The following is a 17,616-nucleotide window of genomic DNA, read 5'->3' on the forward strand; positions in this document are numbered from 1 at the left end:
CCGCCCAGGGGCATGGATGACAGGTGAGCTGACTGGGAATGGGATCTGGCAGTCCAGAAATATAACATTTATGAACAAATTAACTGAGCATTTACTGGTAGTCATAACATCATCTAGATAATCACACATGGTGCTGTGTATTTTTTTTGTAATTGCGTTTTTATCAGACTGACTTCCTCTCCCACTTCAGAGGTATTTGTTCAGATGAGTTAAAAAACACATTATGGGGTGTTAATGTTTCTTCCCATTGAGAGGATGTGTAGAGGGAAATGTATACATGACAAAAACAAGTTATTTCAATTCTAAACACTTTACACAGATGCCCCCTGTTGGCACTATATTAAACCACAGACTACAACTGAACACAATGGAGGAGGGGCATAAACCTTCCATTTTACCTACAATTTGAACCGACCTCTCTGAGATTTTACAACTGTAGGAGTTGTTCTGGCCCATTGATACTGAGCTGTCACCTCCTGCATTTCACATGACATCCTATTGCCTACTTTCTTCTCAATAGTATTGCACTACATAGGGAATATACAGTACTAATAACCAGAGTTATGAACTGGGTAGTGTGGCGTACAGCAGGTCAGGCACCAGGGGGAGACTTGTCGAGGCCTGGTAACAGATGGAGTATACATCATGAGGCGATGGCTCCATCTGCTGGACGTGCCAGGTCTCGACGGGCTCTCCAGCCAGGACTAATTGGGGCTGATTGGGAGCTGGTGAGTAATCAAGGGCGGATTGCTCACCAGCTGTGCGAGGCCCATAAAGCTGCCAGAAGGGCAGCACACAGGGAGGGTGGGGAAGAAAGGACTCCCATGTTGTTGTTGCAGAGGTAACGAGGGAGTTCAGTTTTGTGCCCGACAGGATACAGCCAGACCCGGAGCCCAGAAGACGGTATCCCGGAGAGGGTCTCATGGGAGAGACCTATCCTTTTTCTTTTGATTTATTATTTAAATAAACACCCTTAACTGAGCTAATCCTTCTCTGTCCGTGTCTGATCTGGGTAAACGTCTTGACCAAACCCCCTGGTCTGCCACAGTAGTTTGGGTCCTGGATGCTGATTGGCTAAAACAGAATTCCAGACGTGTGTATCAGATAATAATGACTCAAAATGACTTTTATATTTATGTTGGTAACCGGTTTATAACAGCAATAAGGCACCTCTGGAGTATATGGCCAATATACCACGGCTAAGGGCTGTATCCAGGGACTCCGCTTCGTGTTGTGCTTAAGAACAGCCCTTAGGCGTGGTATATTGGCCATATACCATACGTCCTTGGGCCTTATTGGTTAAATAACCCTCTGCTTTCTGTCTCCATCCCTTCCAGGAGAGAGGAGGGGGGCATGTCTGCTGCCACAGGGTCCCTGGTGACCAGCTCCACCTACTACAGTACATCTGCCCCCAAGGCTGAGCTCCTCAACAAGATGAAGGACATGCAGGAGGACGAGCTGGAGGAGCTGGAGCAAGACTCAGAGGACGAACTGGACATCGACCTGGCCAGCAAGAAGGTACAGAGACACAGCATAGTACACTGACCCTGTAAAACTGGTTTCTCCAACCCGGTTCCTGGAGAGCTATCCTCCGGTAGGTTTTTTGCTCCAACCCCAGTTGTAACTAACCTGATTCTAATCAACCAGCTAATTATTGAATCAGGTCCGCTAGATTAAGATTGGAGTGAAAACCTACAGGACAGTAGCTCTCCAGGAACAATATTGAAGAGCCCTGCTCTAAAACAACACATTTCACTGCAGCTGTCTGGTGTATGTGACAATATAACATATTATTACTGACTGTTTCATGCCATATCAATCACTGATCATCAATCCAGCTCCTGGAGAGTCACAGGACTGCAGCTTTCGTCGTAATACCCAATTCAACTGATCTTCAACACTTTGGTTAGTTGAATGTGGTTCACTGCTGAGCCAAGACAAAAACCTGCCGTTCTGCAGCTCTCCAGGACCAGGATCAAGGAATAGTGCAGACCTGCCAACATGCACGCATTTTGCTTACCAACTATGCAATTATCTGTCCATGTACATGGGTATGAGATCCAAGTTAAAAGTATGCAGAAATGAATAGGACCTGATTATACATTTGAATAAAAATAAATCCACTGAGTAAATCTAACATCCAGYTTCTCGAGCTGCAACACACAGACATGTACAAAGTTTGTGTCAAAGGACATGGAGATGAATACATCATTATTGGACGTAGCTACCCGGTGTCTGCCCCTCCTGTTTGTTGTGATGCTGAGTTTCCTGACTGTCAGCTGTACGRAAACACATGGACAAATCCCTTTTCGACTCTGTGTGTTGTGGGAAGGTAAACACTGATTGTTTCAAGCTAACGTTAGAGAACATAAGATGGACATTCAGTGGGCTCTAAAGTGCCAGCAGTTCACTCGCATTTGCTAGTGAAAGAAATTAAATCCAAATACGAAAAGTAACTGGTCGCAGTAACTGGAATGTGATGTACATTTAATTCTGCGTCCCTTTAGTTGTATTTTCCACGTAACATGACGAGGATCACGCAACCTGATAGACTGTAATTATGATCCACGTCACAAAAAACATTACAAAAGGATTGGGTTTATAAGCGCGGATATCGACTCTGTCGCACGAGCATGTTTTTGCAGCACAGTCGATAGCGCGCTGGACTTCGGGTTAGAAGGTCGAGGGTTCGAAACCTGCTCCCTGCCTTGTTTCATTACAGTATAATCAATAATAAATATTAACATCTTGGCATTAAATGGAGTCGGGAGTTTAGACGACTGCGCGATGAAAAATGAATGAGTGTCTGGTATTAGGCACCGAAACACCAGACTCTTCTAGAGAACAGCGGTCAGATTCCCTTTGCGGCAGCCTGTAGTCAGTTTGCGGTCTGTGTGATCATTTGCTTTTGTTTATTCAAAAGGATTTTGCTTTTTAGTGTTGACTAGGAACCGTGTCTAAAAAGCCACTACTTGTGAGCTGTTTGAGAAGTGACAAGAGTTCCTCCACTGTAGAGACTAAACTTAGGGGGAATGTGCTAAGAAAAACGTTATAGATAATTATCTCCATTCTACACTGTACATGTCATTTCCAAGAAGAAGGCCCGTTGTGTGTGCTTTCTAGTTACATCTTGTTAGTGACTTTTACCATATGTGTAAATGGAATGCTGTCAAGAAAGAAGGTATTTCAACCTTTTAGACTTGATTTGGTACAATTCTATAAGTGCATCAGACTCRCAAACAGCCACGCACCAGCATGGGGGGGACCCCAATTTGGCTTGTGTTATGCGCACAACTTTGAATCACCAATTTTCTGGTACTCTAAGTTGGACAGGGTTGGCAGGTCTGATAGTGCTTCAAGTACTATCCAGTATGTGAAATGGCTCTCTTGAATGTCATCTCCTTGTGTGTCCCTGTCTTTCTCCCCACAGCAAGAGCTGATTGACAGCCTGAGTAAGAAGCTGCAGGTGCTGCGCGAGGCCAGGGGGAGCCTTCAGGAGGACGTCCACGATAACAACTCTCTGGGGGACGAGGTGGAGGCCATGGTGCAGAGGGTTTGCAAGCCCAACGAGCTGGACAAGTTCAGGATGTTCGTGGGAGATCTGGACAAGGTGGTCAGTTTGCTGCTCTCCCTGTCCGGCCGACTGGCCAGGGTGGAGAACGCTCTCAACAGTCTGGAGGAAGATACCACACCAGAAGAGAAGGTAGGGGCTAGGGTGGAGGTTAAGGCAAGACATTGCTCACTCCCCACGCTACTCGTGAGGCAGGATTAGCTGGTTAACACTCATCCGCATTAGCTCAAAGCTATAGTGGTATTACAAACCAGACTAAAGGGATGTTTGCATTTACCAACTTACAATATTCATGTTCAACATTAACTGATGTGTGTACTGTAAGTTAATCAGGAAGTTGCTTGCCTGCATTTTTTTAGTATCCCTCCTACAGATCTGCCCCCTCTGTCTGCCCTCCCTCTCTCAGCGCACCCTGTCAGAGAAGAGGAAGCTGTTGATCAGACAACACGAAGACGCCAAAGAGCTCAAGGAGAACCTTGACCGGCGGGAGCGCCTGGTTTACAGCATCATGGCTGCTCACCTCAGCCACGAGAGCCTGGCAGACTACCAGCACTTTGTCAAGATGAAGTCAGCCCTCATCATCGAGCAGCGCAAGCTGGACGACAAGATCAAACTGGGAGAGGAGCAGCTGAAATGTCTGCTGGATAGTTTATTGTTGGAGCAGAGGCTGCTGTTCTGATGATTGTTAGTGCAATCCGAGATCCTTGGGACGTCCATACCTTAACCCCTACCCTAACCTTAACCCCTACCCTAACCTTAACCCCTACCCTAACCTTTCAACTTCAATCGGGTGACATCAGAGTCGGGATGTCCCAGGGGTCTCATTTAGTCTATTCCTTCTGACAAGGTGATGTGGTGTACTGACACAGATTGGCCACTAGAGAGCCTCAGAGAGGTGCTGTTGGACTTGGATATGATGGAGGATTTTCTGTGTGCTTTGTTGTAGTTGACTGACTGACTTGAAGCCTGTTACATTTCAGTTCCACAGTACAGACAGGAGCTGTMTTTCTGTGCTGAAAGAAATACCCCGTTTCTGGATTTAAAGTAGCTCCTTAGAGGAATTTGCTTCGCTAAATGTGTTTGATTCAGGGATGTTGGTGAGGCCTCATGGTAAGGCCTATGCTCTCAAATGATTCTCAAGACGAGGCGGAGCGTCTCTGTTTTATATAATGCGTGTTTGAAAGATGTATTTAGTAATTTATTGTAGCCTTTTAAATATTTACAGATGACTTGACATTTCAGGTAAACTCACCTATAAACCTACGTTGTAGTTAATTACAATACAAAAATGATATATATTCTTATTGTGAAGTATAGGTTTTATAATTAGATCATTAACAGGGTTTTTCCTCATTGGGACATTGCTGGTTTGGTTCAGAAGTCTAAAGTTATTTTCATATTTGCCAAAACAGTACTTGTCTTTCATCATATTACACACAACACTAATAGCTACAGCACAGATGTGTCTGTTTTCAACCAATCTTGTTCTCAGGCCCCACTTCCCGTACAATAGTATGGTATTCCTTGACAATGTTTATTTCTTACTCATGTGCTGGGATTGATGGTTACTGGTCTTTTTAATTCCAAAAGTATAAAAAGGTAATTAAACGTTTGAAATCAGTTCTGGGCAGCAGGTAACCTGGTTATAGAGGTGAACCAGAGAGTTGCCAGTTTCTGATAGGAAAAATCTGTCGGGTAGTGAGTTGGCATTGGAGGGTTGCTGGAATCAAATCCTAGATGCCATTGCATGCCATTTTTCCCTTGAGCAAGGCACTTAAAACCCTCCCCCACAACAACAGCTCCCTGGGTACCCAGTGTGGCAGACCCCTGCACCACTCCAAAACATGTATGTGTATTTTCAAAGGCAGTTTCCTTTTGGAGGAGTTGGGTTAAAAGCGGAAGGTGCAATTTACCAATAAATTGATCTTCAAATCAAAGACCGAAATAGCACTTTATAGTCCCATAATTCCCATGGTTAGGGACCTATCTCAACCTGACGTTGTGCCTGGGCGTCTGCCACTGTGAACACTGAAGGATTTGTATGTCCATGCTTTGTATAACCATACATACATGCATTGTACTCTCACATCAATTTGAAGACAATAAACAGTATGACTGATGGTCTTGGTATTTGTGAGCTTATTAGCCAACCTGCCAGTGGCCATAACAACAATGACTAGGTTAATAAATGGCCGGGTTTTAAGTGTGGCCTGATGTAGGATCGGTTAATTAGCCCCACCTTCCCTTTCCTCTTTCTGGTGAATAGCAATTGAAGAGTCAATCATTAACAGAGCTGTTATGACTGTGACTTTATGTAGTAGAAAATGACGAAGCGTCGGTCGTGTTTACAGTGGTATAAAAATGAATCCAGGACGATTGATGGCCGGCACACTGACTACTGGTCTGTAGCTCTCATCACTACTAACCTGTCAGAACAGAGGTAAGGTGTTGTTTGTCAGATGTCAGTTTGTATTTGATTCATCAGCACATCCTGTGTATTTTATTATCGATCTAGCATGCTTTGTCCTGCAATTACGTCATACAGTTGATTTATAAAGGCAATTTTTAGACAATTTTCTTGGGTGCTCAATGTAGACGTGGGGATTACGTTGTTTAATGACATTAGTCAAGGTTTTCTAAAAGTATACTATATGGTTTAACCCACTGTATTATATTCAATCAATGTTTTCACATACTATTATTGGTTAGGTAGTCTAGTGGTTAGACCGTTGGGCCAGTAACTGAAAGGTTGCTGGATCGAATCCCCTGATCTGACAAGGTAAAAATCTGTTCTTCTGCCCTTGAGCAAGGCAGTTAACCCACTGTTCCCCGGGCGCCGTGGATTTTGATTAAGGCAGCCCCCCGCACCTCTCTGATTGAGGGGTTGGGTTAAATGCGGAAGACACATTTCAGTTGAAGGAATTCAGTTGTACAACTGGCTAGGTATTCCCCTTCCCCTTACTGCATGTGTCTAATTTGTTCATTTGAACACCTACCTCAGTTATGACATAAATTCCCTGTTATTATCCCACATTCGTCATACTCTTACAAATGCTGATTGTGTTACATTATGGCATGCAATAAACCTGGGTCATACTACAGCCTTTGAGGTAGTTCAAATGGGGACATATAGCCTATTGACAACATCTAATTAATGTGTCCCGATCCACTGCATTTAATCCCCATTGTAATTTCCCTGTTTGTAGACTGTGTCATGGCAACAGTTGCCTCAGTCATTGTTCTCTCACTTTTTGTCTTTCCTCAAGTATGTATTGTGTTGAGGCTCTTCACATTCACAGGTGTGTTAGCTGCCTGCTCTCACCACATCCATGCTTTTTCTTACCTCTCAGAGGGAAGCAGGTGCTTTGTTTTCCATCCTAGAGACAGCAGGACCGGATCTGGGAAAGCGACAACGTATCCAAGCCTCTTCCTTAATATGAGGTGTGAGTCCGGAGTCTGAGGGTGAAAAAGAGGATCATTTAATAGATCGCTGTTCATTCAATACGGCAGCTCTCTGAGATGAGCTCTGTCTGAGATGATGGGGCTTCAGTTCATCTGATCAGAAGATGTTGTTTGTCTGTAGGCAGACTAAGAGGACTGTCGGTGGATTATCTTGGCTGTCCGTTTAAGGTGAGACTCTCAGTGTGTTGTGATATGACATACCTGGTTCACACGGCTCACCCTCAGTTCGTCAGCCTGTGGTTGAGCGTCGTGGGTTGGGTCCTTACCGCGGTGACCCTTGGACTCATCCAGTGGAGGGTCTGGCACGTGTCCGACTTCATCACCTCAGGAGAGGCCTGGGTCGGGATCTGGAGGGTGTGTTTCTATAGCCATACACTCGTGACCTCTGGGTTCAGGGTCATGTATTGTCAGAGTATGGCGCTGTCTGACTCCTTCACGCCCCCGGAGGTCGCCACGGCCCAGGTGCTCACTCTGCTAGGGCTGGTCGTGGGGTTCTGTGGGAACGCCYCCGCCGTCTACGCCCTCAGGAGCGTCTATTTCGGACAGGAGAAGCAGACGCCTATCCGCTGTGCGTTCGCGGTGGCTGGTACTCTCTGCTTGTTGTCAGCTGTGTGTTTTCTCATACCTCTCCTGTGGAACCTGAACTCAGTGGTGACCAATCAAACAATAGCGTTCCCTTCGAACTTCCACATGCCCCCTGCACCTGTGACCCAGAACCCGGGGGCAGGTATCGGGGTCGGGATCATAGGGTCGTTTATGATGATCGTCAGTGGAGTTATCTTCATCCTCTACAGGTTCCCTGTCAAGATGGGACCCAGAGTGGAGCCTTCTTGTCCAGAGGCAAGACACTTTGATGGGTCAAGTGTTGGGACATTGTCCCCTGGGTCTGTGGGACACAGTAGGGATAATCCGAGTAACTCTCAGGCCAGGGACAATCCTGCCTTCCACTTTGATGAGCACTTGTGATTTTTGTGTGAGTTGACCATATCCTATGTTGTATTTGAAGCATTGAAGTGATGTGACATAACAAAGGAATAGACGTTTGATGAAACCTATATGGTTAGTATGAGAACCCCTCAGAACAAGTGACATKAATAGCCTTCACCTGGTCAGTCTGTCGTGGAAAGAGCAGGTGTTCTTAATGTTTTGTATACTCAGTGTACACCCATTGATTCTTGAAGAATATCATTTATAAATGCATCATGAGCTTAGTTTAACTATCATTCCCCATCAGAACCCCAAATGTAAGCTTGTTTTACTCCATTGTTTGTAAAAAATGTAATTTTAAACAAACACTGTATAGCGTCATCGTGGTTAAAACTATATTTTCGGTATCATGGATGGATGGTCACTTTGTTATTGTTTGAACTGCAGATTGCACCTTTAAAATATGTCATTACATTGATCATACATTGATTCGTAACATTAGAGTAGCAGTAATTGGGAGCACACACACACACACACACACACACACACACACACACTCTCTTTTGAGGCTGTACTTGCAACACACTTGTCTTTAGTCATTGCCTTGCAATCACTCCAAAGGGAGTTTGAAAACGGATTACATTAAATATGTTTTACATTTCATATTTGTATTGCTGATGCCATTGAATGTGTTTCTTTGTAAATTATGCAAAATTTGTACTGTTGCTGTTTATTTGATCATATTGAAAATGTATTCTTCAACTTTTAAGGGCTCTTGACCAGGTACAATGTTATACACATACACAATTCAGTCAGAAATAGTTGTGATAAATCATGTGATTTAAAAGAGACAATGTTTTAATCAATACAATTTTATCACACACTGTATTTGTTTTGATGTGCAGTAGCAACAGGATTGTTCCTCAGTCTGGTTTTAGACAGTACGGCAAGGACCTCAATTATCCTCTATCCCTGACTGTGCCTTGCAGTCTGTAGAGCTCCCCCACTGACTGGTGAACTCTGGGTAGTTACTAACTGAAAATGTCCCAAGTGGCACCCTATTCCCTATATAGTGCACTACTTTGGACCAGAGACCAAATGTGGTGCACTATAAAGGGAAAAGGGTGTAATTAGGGATACATCCACTGTCTGCCCCTATTAGAACACACAGACCACATTGTTTCCTGGTAACGAGGCTTCCGTTAGCAGCCGTAAGGTGTTATCGTGTTAAAGTCAAATATGGCTCTGGCAGAAACAGTCGTAGGTGTTTTGACAGTCGCAGTCCCACAAAATCACATAATCCATTTGATTGTGCTATGGAAGAGGAGGGGATTAGATTTTTTCCCAAATTTGTTCATTCATTGCTCTCTTTTGAGGATTTTAAAGGTTTTTATTCAGGTTTTTAAAGGTTTTTATTCAGGTTTTTTACTTGCTTTGACAAGTTAAAAAAAATAATGTCCTCCTTAACTATGGTTAAAAAAATTAAGACACCAGAGGCCAAGAAGAAGTGATGTGTATTGTGAAGCCTCTATTTGAGTCATTTGGGCCCTGTACATGTGAACAGTGCAGGAGAAGAGGCTGAGACTGGCAGTGGCAGGGCAGGTGAGTCCTTGACCAGACCTCTCAAAGCAGGAGTAAGGACCATCACAGTGGGGATTGTTACTCTGGCTGAAAGTCAGAACAGTCAGATCCAGTGGACAGCACACTGTGTTGGGAGGGAAAAAAATAGCTTTGTCAGTCAGGAGTCCAACACTTTTCTTTGTCTGCAGAGGAACTCATTGAGCCGATTGGTTGTGGTCTGGCTGAAGGAGGCAGAGGCCTTTATAGTGGGCAGGACACACCCTCATCATAGGCAGAATAAGGATATTAAAGTACCTGATTGTGGGTCTAGTCTCTAGTCCAGGGCTCTCCAACCCTGTTCATGTAGGATTTTGCTCCAACCACAGTTGTAACTAACCTGATTCATCTAATCAACCAGCTAATTATTAGAATCCGGTGCGCTAGATTAAGGTTGGCGTGAAAACCTACAGGACAGTAGCTGTCCAGGAACAGGGTTAACTTGGAGAGCCCTGGACTAGTCTGTATTTAGCATAGCGTTACTACAGTATAGCTGCGTGGTATAGTGGTGTGGCTGACGTAAATCTCAGGCATTAAGATAGAAGGTTGAAAGGAGATGACAGGTTTATTGTTCTGTAGATGTTGTGTAACATGTTCTGGATTCCCCACCGTTGTGTAATCACTCGCCCTGGCATTGAAGTTCTCAGTTATTGTCCTCAGAGCATTGACTTCATTGTCTTACCTCCTCCTTATTGCCTTCAGCATAATGTTTTAGGGGGGGGGGGGGATTACGATGTTTGTTAAGACTGAACATACAGTACTATTTTTGTAATGACTCTGTAACAAACTAAAGTTGGTACGTTCCGTTGATAGTGAAGGAATAGATCGATACATCTCATTGAACTCATAGATCACCCAGAACTAACCTGTCTTAACCCGTAACAGAACCTAACTGTCCTTAAGCCCGATAACCAAACCTAACCTGTCCTTAACCCGTAACCAGAACCGATACCTGTCCTTAACGCCGTAACCAGAACCTAACCTGTCCTTAACCCGTAACCAAGAACCTAACCTGCCTTAACCGTAACAACCTAATTCTTAACCCGTAACCAGAACCTAACTGTCCTTAACCGCTAACCAGAACCTAACCGTCCTTAACCCGTAACCCAAACCTAACCGTAATAGGACCTAACCACCAGACCTAACCCTAACCGTTAATAGTGACCCTAACCACCTGACCCTAAATCATTAACCACCAAGCGATAGACATCTCCACAAGGCATTTCAACAATCTGCTGAGAAAGGAACATAACTGTATCAGCACTGTTACAACAGAGCTGTTGTGGTTGTTCTGTGACTGTGAGATTGAAGTAGGATAGAATGGTTTCGAACGTTCCTTTCATTTGTGTTTCAAAGTGACATGTGACAACAGAGCTGTTTGCTGTTTACAATATAGTGGTTGGCTCCATGTGTTTCTCTGATGTAGGACCAACCACTGCCTATGATAGAGTCAAGCGATTAGCATAGGAAGCTATAATGACTTCCATTGTGAGGGGACAACAATGGAATCTTTCAGATGTACAACATGGACACAGGAGGCGGGGGGAGCAGTCGAGGCTTTTGCAAAGCTCAGGCGGGGGTCCTCGTAATTGGAAGACCTTGGGAGAACTGTAGCAGAGCACACTCGGGAGCAAGTGTGCGTATAATACCAGGACCAAATGGCACGCCCTATTCCCTAAATAGTGCGCACTACTTTTGACAGCGCCTGCATGGCGTCCTGGTCAAAAGTAATACAACTGCATAGGGAAATAGTGGCTCATTGAAACTGGAATTAATAGCGGCATTGAAATAGAGCAGGAAGATTACTTTACGGCTGTTGGTTCCGCAGGGAAACCCTTGAGAAGGATTCATATCTGCAATGGGACTCAGCTGGGCTAAATATAATAAAGGAGAAATGATTATAAAAAATGAAGTATAAGAACCTGACGCTGCCTGAGCCAAGCTTGTGTGTAATGGGCGATGTCCAGGAAATCTGACATTCCTCACATTACGTATCATTATTATGATGTTCATTAACTACAGCTTAGCCCAGGAACCAAGACCCAAATCAGCAGGAATTAGACTTAAGCTCCGTTTCCACTGGACTTGGTCTGTCATCTCACCTTACTTAAACTCACTTCCTCATCGTTGTCTAGCAACAGTTTGAGCTTGTGTAACACAAGCAGGTGTTTTGTGATGCTTAGGAATGAATCATGGGCAGGTTTTTGTCATTTTTTTCTTTATTTGATAATATAAACTTTTTTTAATATTCAGATTTCTCCACGGTATGGATATAACTGGTGTAGGATATGTAGCCTTGTGGCACTATAATGTCTGATCAATTCAGAGTCAGAAAACCACTACAGAGCAATATACAGTATAATGTATATTGGTATATATTTGATATAATCTATGTGGTAAATCAGTAATATTGGCCTCTAACTAGAGAGAATGTATAGTGGAAATTTCAGCAGAAATGAAACAAATACAATCAGATCCTCAAATATCCATGAAGTCATTGTCTTGTCAAGTTGTTYCAAGCAAGTCCTGATATTTCACCATTTGAAACACACATTCCCAAATACTTAGTGCATTCCTCACATTAATTATTATTTTCTTTCTACAATATAATGTTATACTTTTTCTGTTTGTTCTATTTACAACTTGATTAATTATTCCTGTAATGCATTGTTGATTGAGTAACTGTGTAGAATATCAAGAAGGGATATATTTTTTATGCACTTGCTAGTGAGAAACCAGCTCTATTCAAACTGGTTTAATTTAGTTATTGGACAATAAGGATGATAGATGCTGTAAAAAATTATTGGTATTGCGATAAAATATGATATCCAAGGCAATCATTGACATTGACATACAGAATAATCAACCTTGGTCAGAATTGTAGTTTACAGTCCTTTCACAGACGATATACTGCTTGTCATCAAATTCTCTGGCACCATTGCACACTATCTCTTCCACAGTGCCAACAGTAGGCACAGCGACGTATTAGGAAGAAAATGGCAGCTTTTAAAGCTGTTGTCTCTTTGGTTCCATGAAGAATTTCTGTTTGATAAATGTACAGTAGGTGATATTTTTGCAAACATGACATGCACAAAACCCTGTTCGAGTGATTGAAATAAGTACCAGCATTCTGTCTCAATATATGGAGAAAGATTTGTCCCAGCAAGTGTACTCAATAACTATAGCTAATGTAAATAAGCATGAAAAAGCTTTAGATAAGCAGTGTTTTATTCTCCATTGATAGAGACAGGGCAGAGGCTACTGAGATTACTGTTCTCACTTCTCAATAGCTCATCAAACATATTCCATGGACCTCTTCCTATGTGGGGTATTGGTAGTGTGTACGTATGTATGTCTTCTCGGTAGCGGTATAGGCATTTGTAAGGTGCAGGGTTCCTCTTGTAGGCACACGCAGGAGGTGACCAGCAGAGAGCCAGCCACCAGGTGTAGAAACCCCGCCGTCCAGCCACAGAACAGGGCATCCCCAAACTCCCAGCGCGGCACYATGGCCGGCACGGCCTCATCGAAGAACCGCATGACCGTCAGGTGAGCGATGTAAGAGACAGGTATGAGACCCAGTATCCCTGCGACCAAGCACAATATCCCCCCCAGCATCTTCATCAATCTCTTCACCCTCAACCCCTCAGGCCCCTGGTTGCAGCTGTTGATCCAGTAGATTCCAGGAATGGCTAGCAGGAGACCCAGGAGGCCCGTGGCCACTGTTACACACATGAGGATCCGGGCTAGTTTAATGTCCGGAGGCAGGCCGAGGAGACTGTCATACGGTCTGCACTCCAGAATTCCAAGGTCCTGCACCACACACGTCTCCCACAGGCCCAGCTCGTAGCTCTCCGCGGGCAGCAGGTCGGTGGACAGGGTCAGCCAGGTGGACATGATGGTGGTGGCCAGCGAGCAGATCCAGGCACCAATAGAGAAGAGGATCCCGAGGAGTTCCAGAACGCACACCCCCGGATCCATAGTGCTGCCCACTCTGAGAGGCCACTCTCCGGCTCAGCTTAGCTCTGGCTCCCGAGTTGCCTGCTCCCCCTGTCTCTCTGTGCCACAGTCAGCTGCAGCCAGGGCTCCCGACAGCTTCTCTCTACTCCTGTCTTTCTGAACTACAGCCAGTTGAAGCGAGAGGAAGCTACGGCCAGTAGGTTCCTATCGAGGCTCAATTTGTTCAAAAGACRGTACGCCCAATTAGGGTTTACAACTACCAGCATGGGCTGGGAGGGAGTAACTTCTTCAAGCGATCAGTAGCTCACTCAAAACATGCACACATCATCTGCAGTGGAGAGGAGGAAAGTAGCGGCTTGCTGACATGTTGCCCTCCCCTTGGAGGCTCGCTTCCGCCGCTGCTTTGCTCAGTGGTCAGGAGAGAGTGACTGAGTGAGAGTCAGACGCATTGAACAACAGCATCATTCAGATCTATGGTGATGCCCATTTCCACACACACAGTCAGGAGGTTGTAGCCTACGAAGGATGCTTTTAAATTGCAGACAGGATGTTATAAAAATGCAGATTTATTTCACAAAACATACACACACACACACACAAAGGGGTGTCATGTGAGTATGTGAGGATGGGGGGATATGGGGGGACATAATGATTCTCCTCTGGAAGAATTAAGCATTTTTCAAACACCCGAAAGAACATTTCCCCCTGCAATCTAGAACCATAATCATAATGGCTAATTCTATGTCAAAAATATTTGATTTATTCATCAAGAAGGAATCAATAGGCTACATAGCTTTGCCAAATTATACCGAACAAAAATGTAATGCGTTTAAACAATTTAATCGATTTTACAAAGTTACAGTTCATATAAGGGAATTTGTCAATTCAAATAAATTCATTAGGCCCTAATCTATGGATTTCACATGACTGGGCAGGGGCGTAGACATGGATAGGCCTGGAAGGGCACAGGCCCATCCGCTTGGAAGCCAGGCCCACCCACTGGGGAGCCAGGCCGAGCCGATCAGAATGAGTTTTRCCCCACAAAGGGGCGTTATTACAGACAGAAATACTAATCAGTTTCATCAGCTGTCCGGGTGGCTGGTCTCAGACGATACCGCAGGTGAAGAAGCTGGACGCGGAGGTCCTGGGCTAGCGTGGTTACACATGGTCTGCGCTTGTGAGGCCGGTTGGACGTACTGACAATGTTTCTTAAACAACGTTGGAGGCGGTTAATGTGCCCTTTATGGGCATGACGCCACTGAACACACACAAACAGGGTGAAAATGCTATTTAAGTTTACGGAATTACTGACCGTGTCTACCTTTTAAAATAAGGCTGATGGAAATGGGAGAAGACATCCGATCCTTTGGTTGCTATATCAACTAAAAAGACAAAACAAGCTATGCTGCTGCACTCTGAATTGATCAAATACATTAAATAGCCCGTCTATTAAGTGCTATTTTAAAGAAATCAAGTGATTGTTTTAGTATACAGAGGCACTCAAAGTGGTGCATTTCTTTGATTTGGAACAATATCCGGTGATATACATTCCTTTTTCCTGTATCAGATCTCTGACATACAGAGCTTGTGACCCAAGTAGGAGGCTGAATATGCAGGCCATGTCAAGGAGAGAAGAACACACATTTTCAACACACAATAGTACACAAATAACCCTCTTTATAGAGGCGGTTTAGTGGTCTGGTGGTCTCTCTGAGTGAACAGTAGCCTACGCACAGATGAATTAACGGATAAAAAAGTGTTTTATTTCAGCCACAAGGCGTCGCCATTTCACTACTCACAATTCCACCTTCATGCGTTGACAGGMTGAGCAAATGCATTGTGGGAAGCATACATTTATGACGTCTTCTCTCTATTTTCTGAACAGGTTTGGCTGGTGACAACCTAACACAGTATCAAAATGCATTCAATATTGGTGATTATATAGCWAAGAGATATAGATGTCTTTATTTTGAGGAGTCGGGTTGTGTGAACAATGGACGGAGACGGTAAGCATGCATTTCATAGCATGTCTAATAATGACAGAATTAATAAAGGTTGACGCATATCTGGCCAAATCTTAACTTGCATTAACGTTAACATTATCGGTSTCATTACATCCATATKTACTTGCTATAGCTAGCTATGTCTAATAGCTACATGAAGGCATATGTCACTGATCAATGATTTGTAATTCAGTATTCATGCATGGCCCGCAAGTAGCTAGCCTACTCTTGTATTCTTGACTGCTCGGTAACGTTACTGTTTTCACTGCCTCTGCATGACGTAGCTACCCCCAGAGGGAAAAAAACATCACAGAATTATAGCGACCATTTATCCAAGTAAGCTGCTAATGTAGTTAGCAATAAAATGCTTGTAAGAACATAAAATAGGCCCACTGTCTGCCCAGGACTAATGTCCAAACTGAAGCTAAAACTTGGACACAGTATCACAAGGTCTGTCTGGTGATCCGAATTACAAGATCCCAAGAATTACAATTTCATACATCTCACGGGCATTATTGGCAGCATAGTGCTTCATACAGTGTTGAGAATCAGAGACCAGACTTGGCTGGGTTCGCGGTCTCTTCAACCTCTGTCTGTGTGTGTCTTTTAGAGGGGTTGGGATAAAGCAGAAGTTTATCTCCGTTGGACATGTGTGAAGGTCTTCATTAGACAATAAAAACGGACATGTGTGAAGTCCTTCTTTAGACAATAAAAACGGACATGCGTGAAGTCCTTCATTAGACAATAATAACAAAATCTTATTTTGTCTCTCTGTCCAGGGGCCAGCAGTACTGGGGCCACTCCCTCAGAGGAGATGAATGGTACTGGGAACCTGATGGACTTCCTGGATGAGCCCTTCCCTGATGTCAGCACCTACGAAGACTTCCACACCATTGACTGGCTCCGGGAGAAGTCACGTGACACAGACCGCCATAGGAAGGTGAGGGGAGCACACACCCACACCCAGCTCTACACTCTAAGCATTTTCTTCTTCATCCCCAGAGGATATAATTCTTCTTCATCCTCTTCTTCATAATTGTCATCACCATAGAAAAACTCTTGATGTCCACCTGATTATGTTAACCTGATGATCCGTTGAACCTGCCGCTGATGGTTGATTGATGGTTGTTCTAGATCACCACCAAGAGTAAGGAGTCTTACTGGGAGCTGATTAAGAGTCTTCTGGATGCCTGGTCAGGATGGGTGGTGATGCTGCTCATAGGAATGCTCACAGGTAGGAACCGCAGAGGCACCCTGCAAAAGGTCTGACCTCTTTGGTACCGCGCTAGTCTCTTGTAGTATGGCGCACATGAGATTTGCTTCTGGCTGCCGGGATTCATACTGCACACACATGACATGACACGTGGCTCTCTAACAACCAATCAAAAGCCACACAGCCAGAGTTGTGAATATTACGTGAACGCTACCATTTCAAAACATCACCTCAGGGATACCTGACCCACAGGCGTAGGGGCAAAGACTCTTACTAGAGACACAGCCAGGAAAGAGATAATAGCGCCACAAACACATACAGGAAGTAATTCAACACATACGCCCCGGCACCCTGGAGAAACAAGAACAGGTGGAATATATGGTTTAACAACCTGATACACAATCATCCACCCGCTACACAACAAACACCAAGATAAACCTCAGAAACTGAGAGGTGGTACATTTCCCCAAGCCACACCCTTTATCTAGCCACGTGACGGCTGCCGTTCGTCGGGCTAAAACGGAAACGCAGTACGGGGCTTTAAATCAAGAGGACGTCTGGTTAGCGGTTATGATCTGCTGACCTCAGAGTGACCGGTCATCAGCTCGGCCCACTTCTGCCACTGCGGACACTTGTCTCTGTCGTCGAAGGTGGTCTCGTTGGAGGTCCAGCAGCACTGCTCGTGGCTGTAGTAGAATGCAGACAGACACACCCCTTCTTTCAGATCGGTCATCCAGTCCACAGCCAGGTCGATCACTCCAGCCAGCGTCCTACACGGGAGGACACACAGCACGAGATCACAGATCACACTACGCAAGGGAACAGGCAAGCCTATCAAAAGGATTCAGACCAACGTCGGGTAACTT

At 44.4% G+C, this 17,616-nt stretch overlaps 3 protein-coding genes and 1 pseudogene across 5 annotated transcripts; 3 read left to right on the plus strand and 1 right to left on the minus strand.

The window, feature by feature from the left end:
- Positions 1 to 6: 6 nt before the first annotated feature.
- Positions 7 to 5,691, plus strand: LOC111970931 (protein Shroom2). Of its 3 annotated transcripts, none has more exons than XM_023997698.1 (4): positions 7 to 23; positions 1,338 to 1,518; positions 3,431 to 3,703; positions 3,978 to 5,691. In XM_023997698.1, the coding sequence occupies exons 1-4, from the start codon at positions 13 to 15 to the stop codon at positions 4,248 to 4,250; spliced, it is 738 nt and encodes a 245-aa protein (XP_023853466.1). In that variant the 5' UTR covers positions 7 to 12; the 3' UTR covers positions 4,251 to 5,691. The 3 variants fall into 3 exon arrangements, with proteins under 3 accessions (XP_023853466.1, XP_070302056.1, XP_024003126.1); XM_070445955.1 differs by lacking the exon at positions 7 to 23 and adding an exon at positions 261 to 728; XM_024147358.2 differs by lacking the exon at positions 7 to 23 and adding an exon at positions 788 to 1,093.
- Positions 5,692 to 5,785: 94 nt separating this feature from the next.
- Positions 5,786 to 8,846, plus strand: LOC111971085 (claudin-34-like). The gene has a single exon (XM_070445954.1). It carries the CDS (start codon positions 7,226 to 7,228, stop codon positions 7,997 to 7,999), a length of 774 nt encoding a protein of 257 aa, XP_070302055.1. The 5' UTR covers positions 5,786 to 7,225; the 3' UTR covers positions 8,000 to 8,846.
- Positions 8,847 to 11,842: 2,996 nt separating this feature from the next.
- Positions 11,843 to 13,910, minus strand: LOC111970932 (putative claudin-24). Its single transcript, XM_023997700.1, has one exon. The coding sequence runs from the start codon at positions 13,553 to 13,555 to the stop codon at positions 12,872 to 12,874; it is 684 nt and encodes a 227-aa protein (XP_023853468.1). The 5' UTR covers positions 13,556 to 13,910; the 3' UTR covers positions 11,843 to 12,871.
- Positions 13,911 to 15,355: 1,445 nt separating this feature from the next.
- The window catches only part of LOC111971086 (H(+)/Cl(-) exchange transporter 4-like), a 13,372-nt pseudogene continuing 11,111 nt past the window's right edge, over positions 15,356 to 17,616 (plus strand).

Source organism: Salvelinus sp. IW2-2015, linkage group LG12 (assembly GCF_002910315.2).
Source record: "Salvelinus sp. IW2-2015 linkage group LG12, ASM291031v2, whole genome shotgun sequence".
Taxonomy (NCBI): Eukaryota; Metazoa; Chordata; class Actinopteri; order Salmoniformes; family Salmonidae; genus Salvelinus; species Salvelinus sp. IW2-2015.

Excerpts from the sequence above, each read along its gene's own strand:
- LOC111970931 (XM_023997698.1), top strand. Across the intron at positions 1,519-3,430 it reads TCGACCTGGCCAGCAAGAAG|CAAGAGCTGATTGACAGCCT; the intron begins GTACAGAGACAC and ends TTCTCCCCACAG. Across the intron at positions 3,704-3,977 it reads ATACCACACCAGAAGAGAAG|CGCACCCTGTCAGAGAAGAG; the intron begins GTAGGGGCTAGG and ends TCCCTCTCTCAG.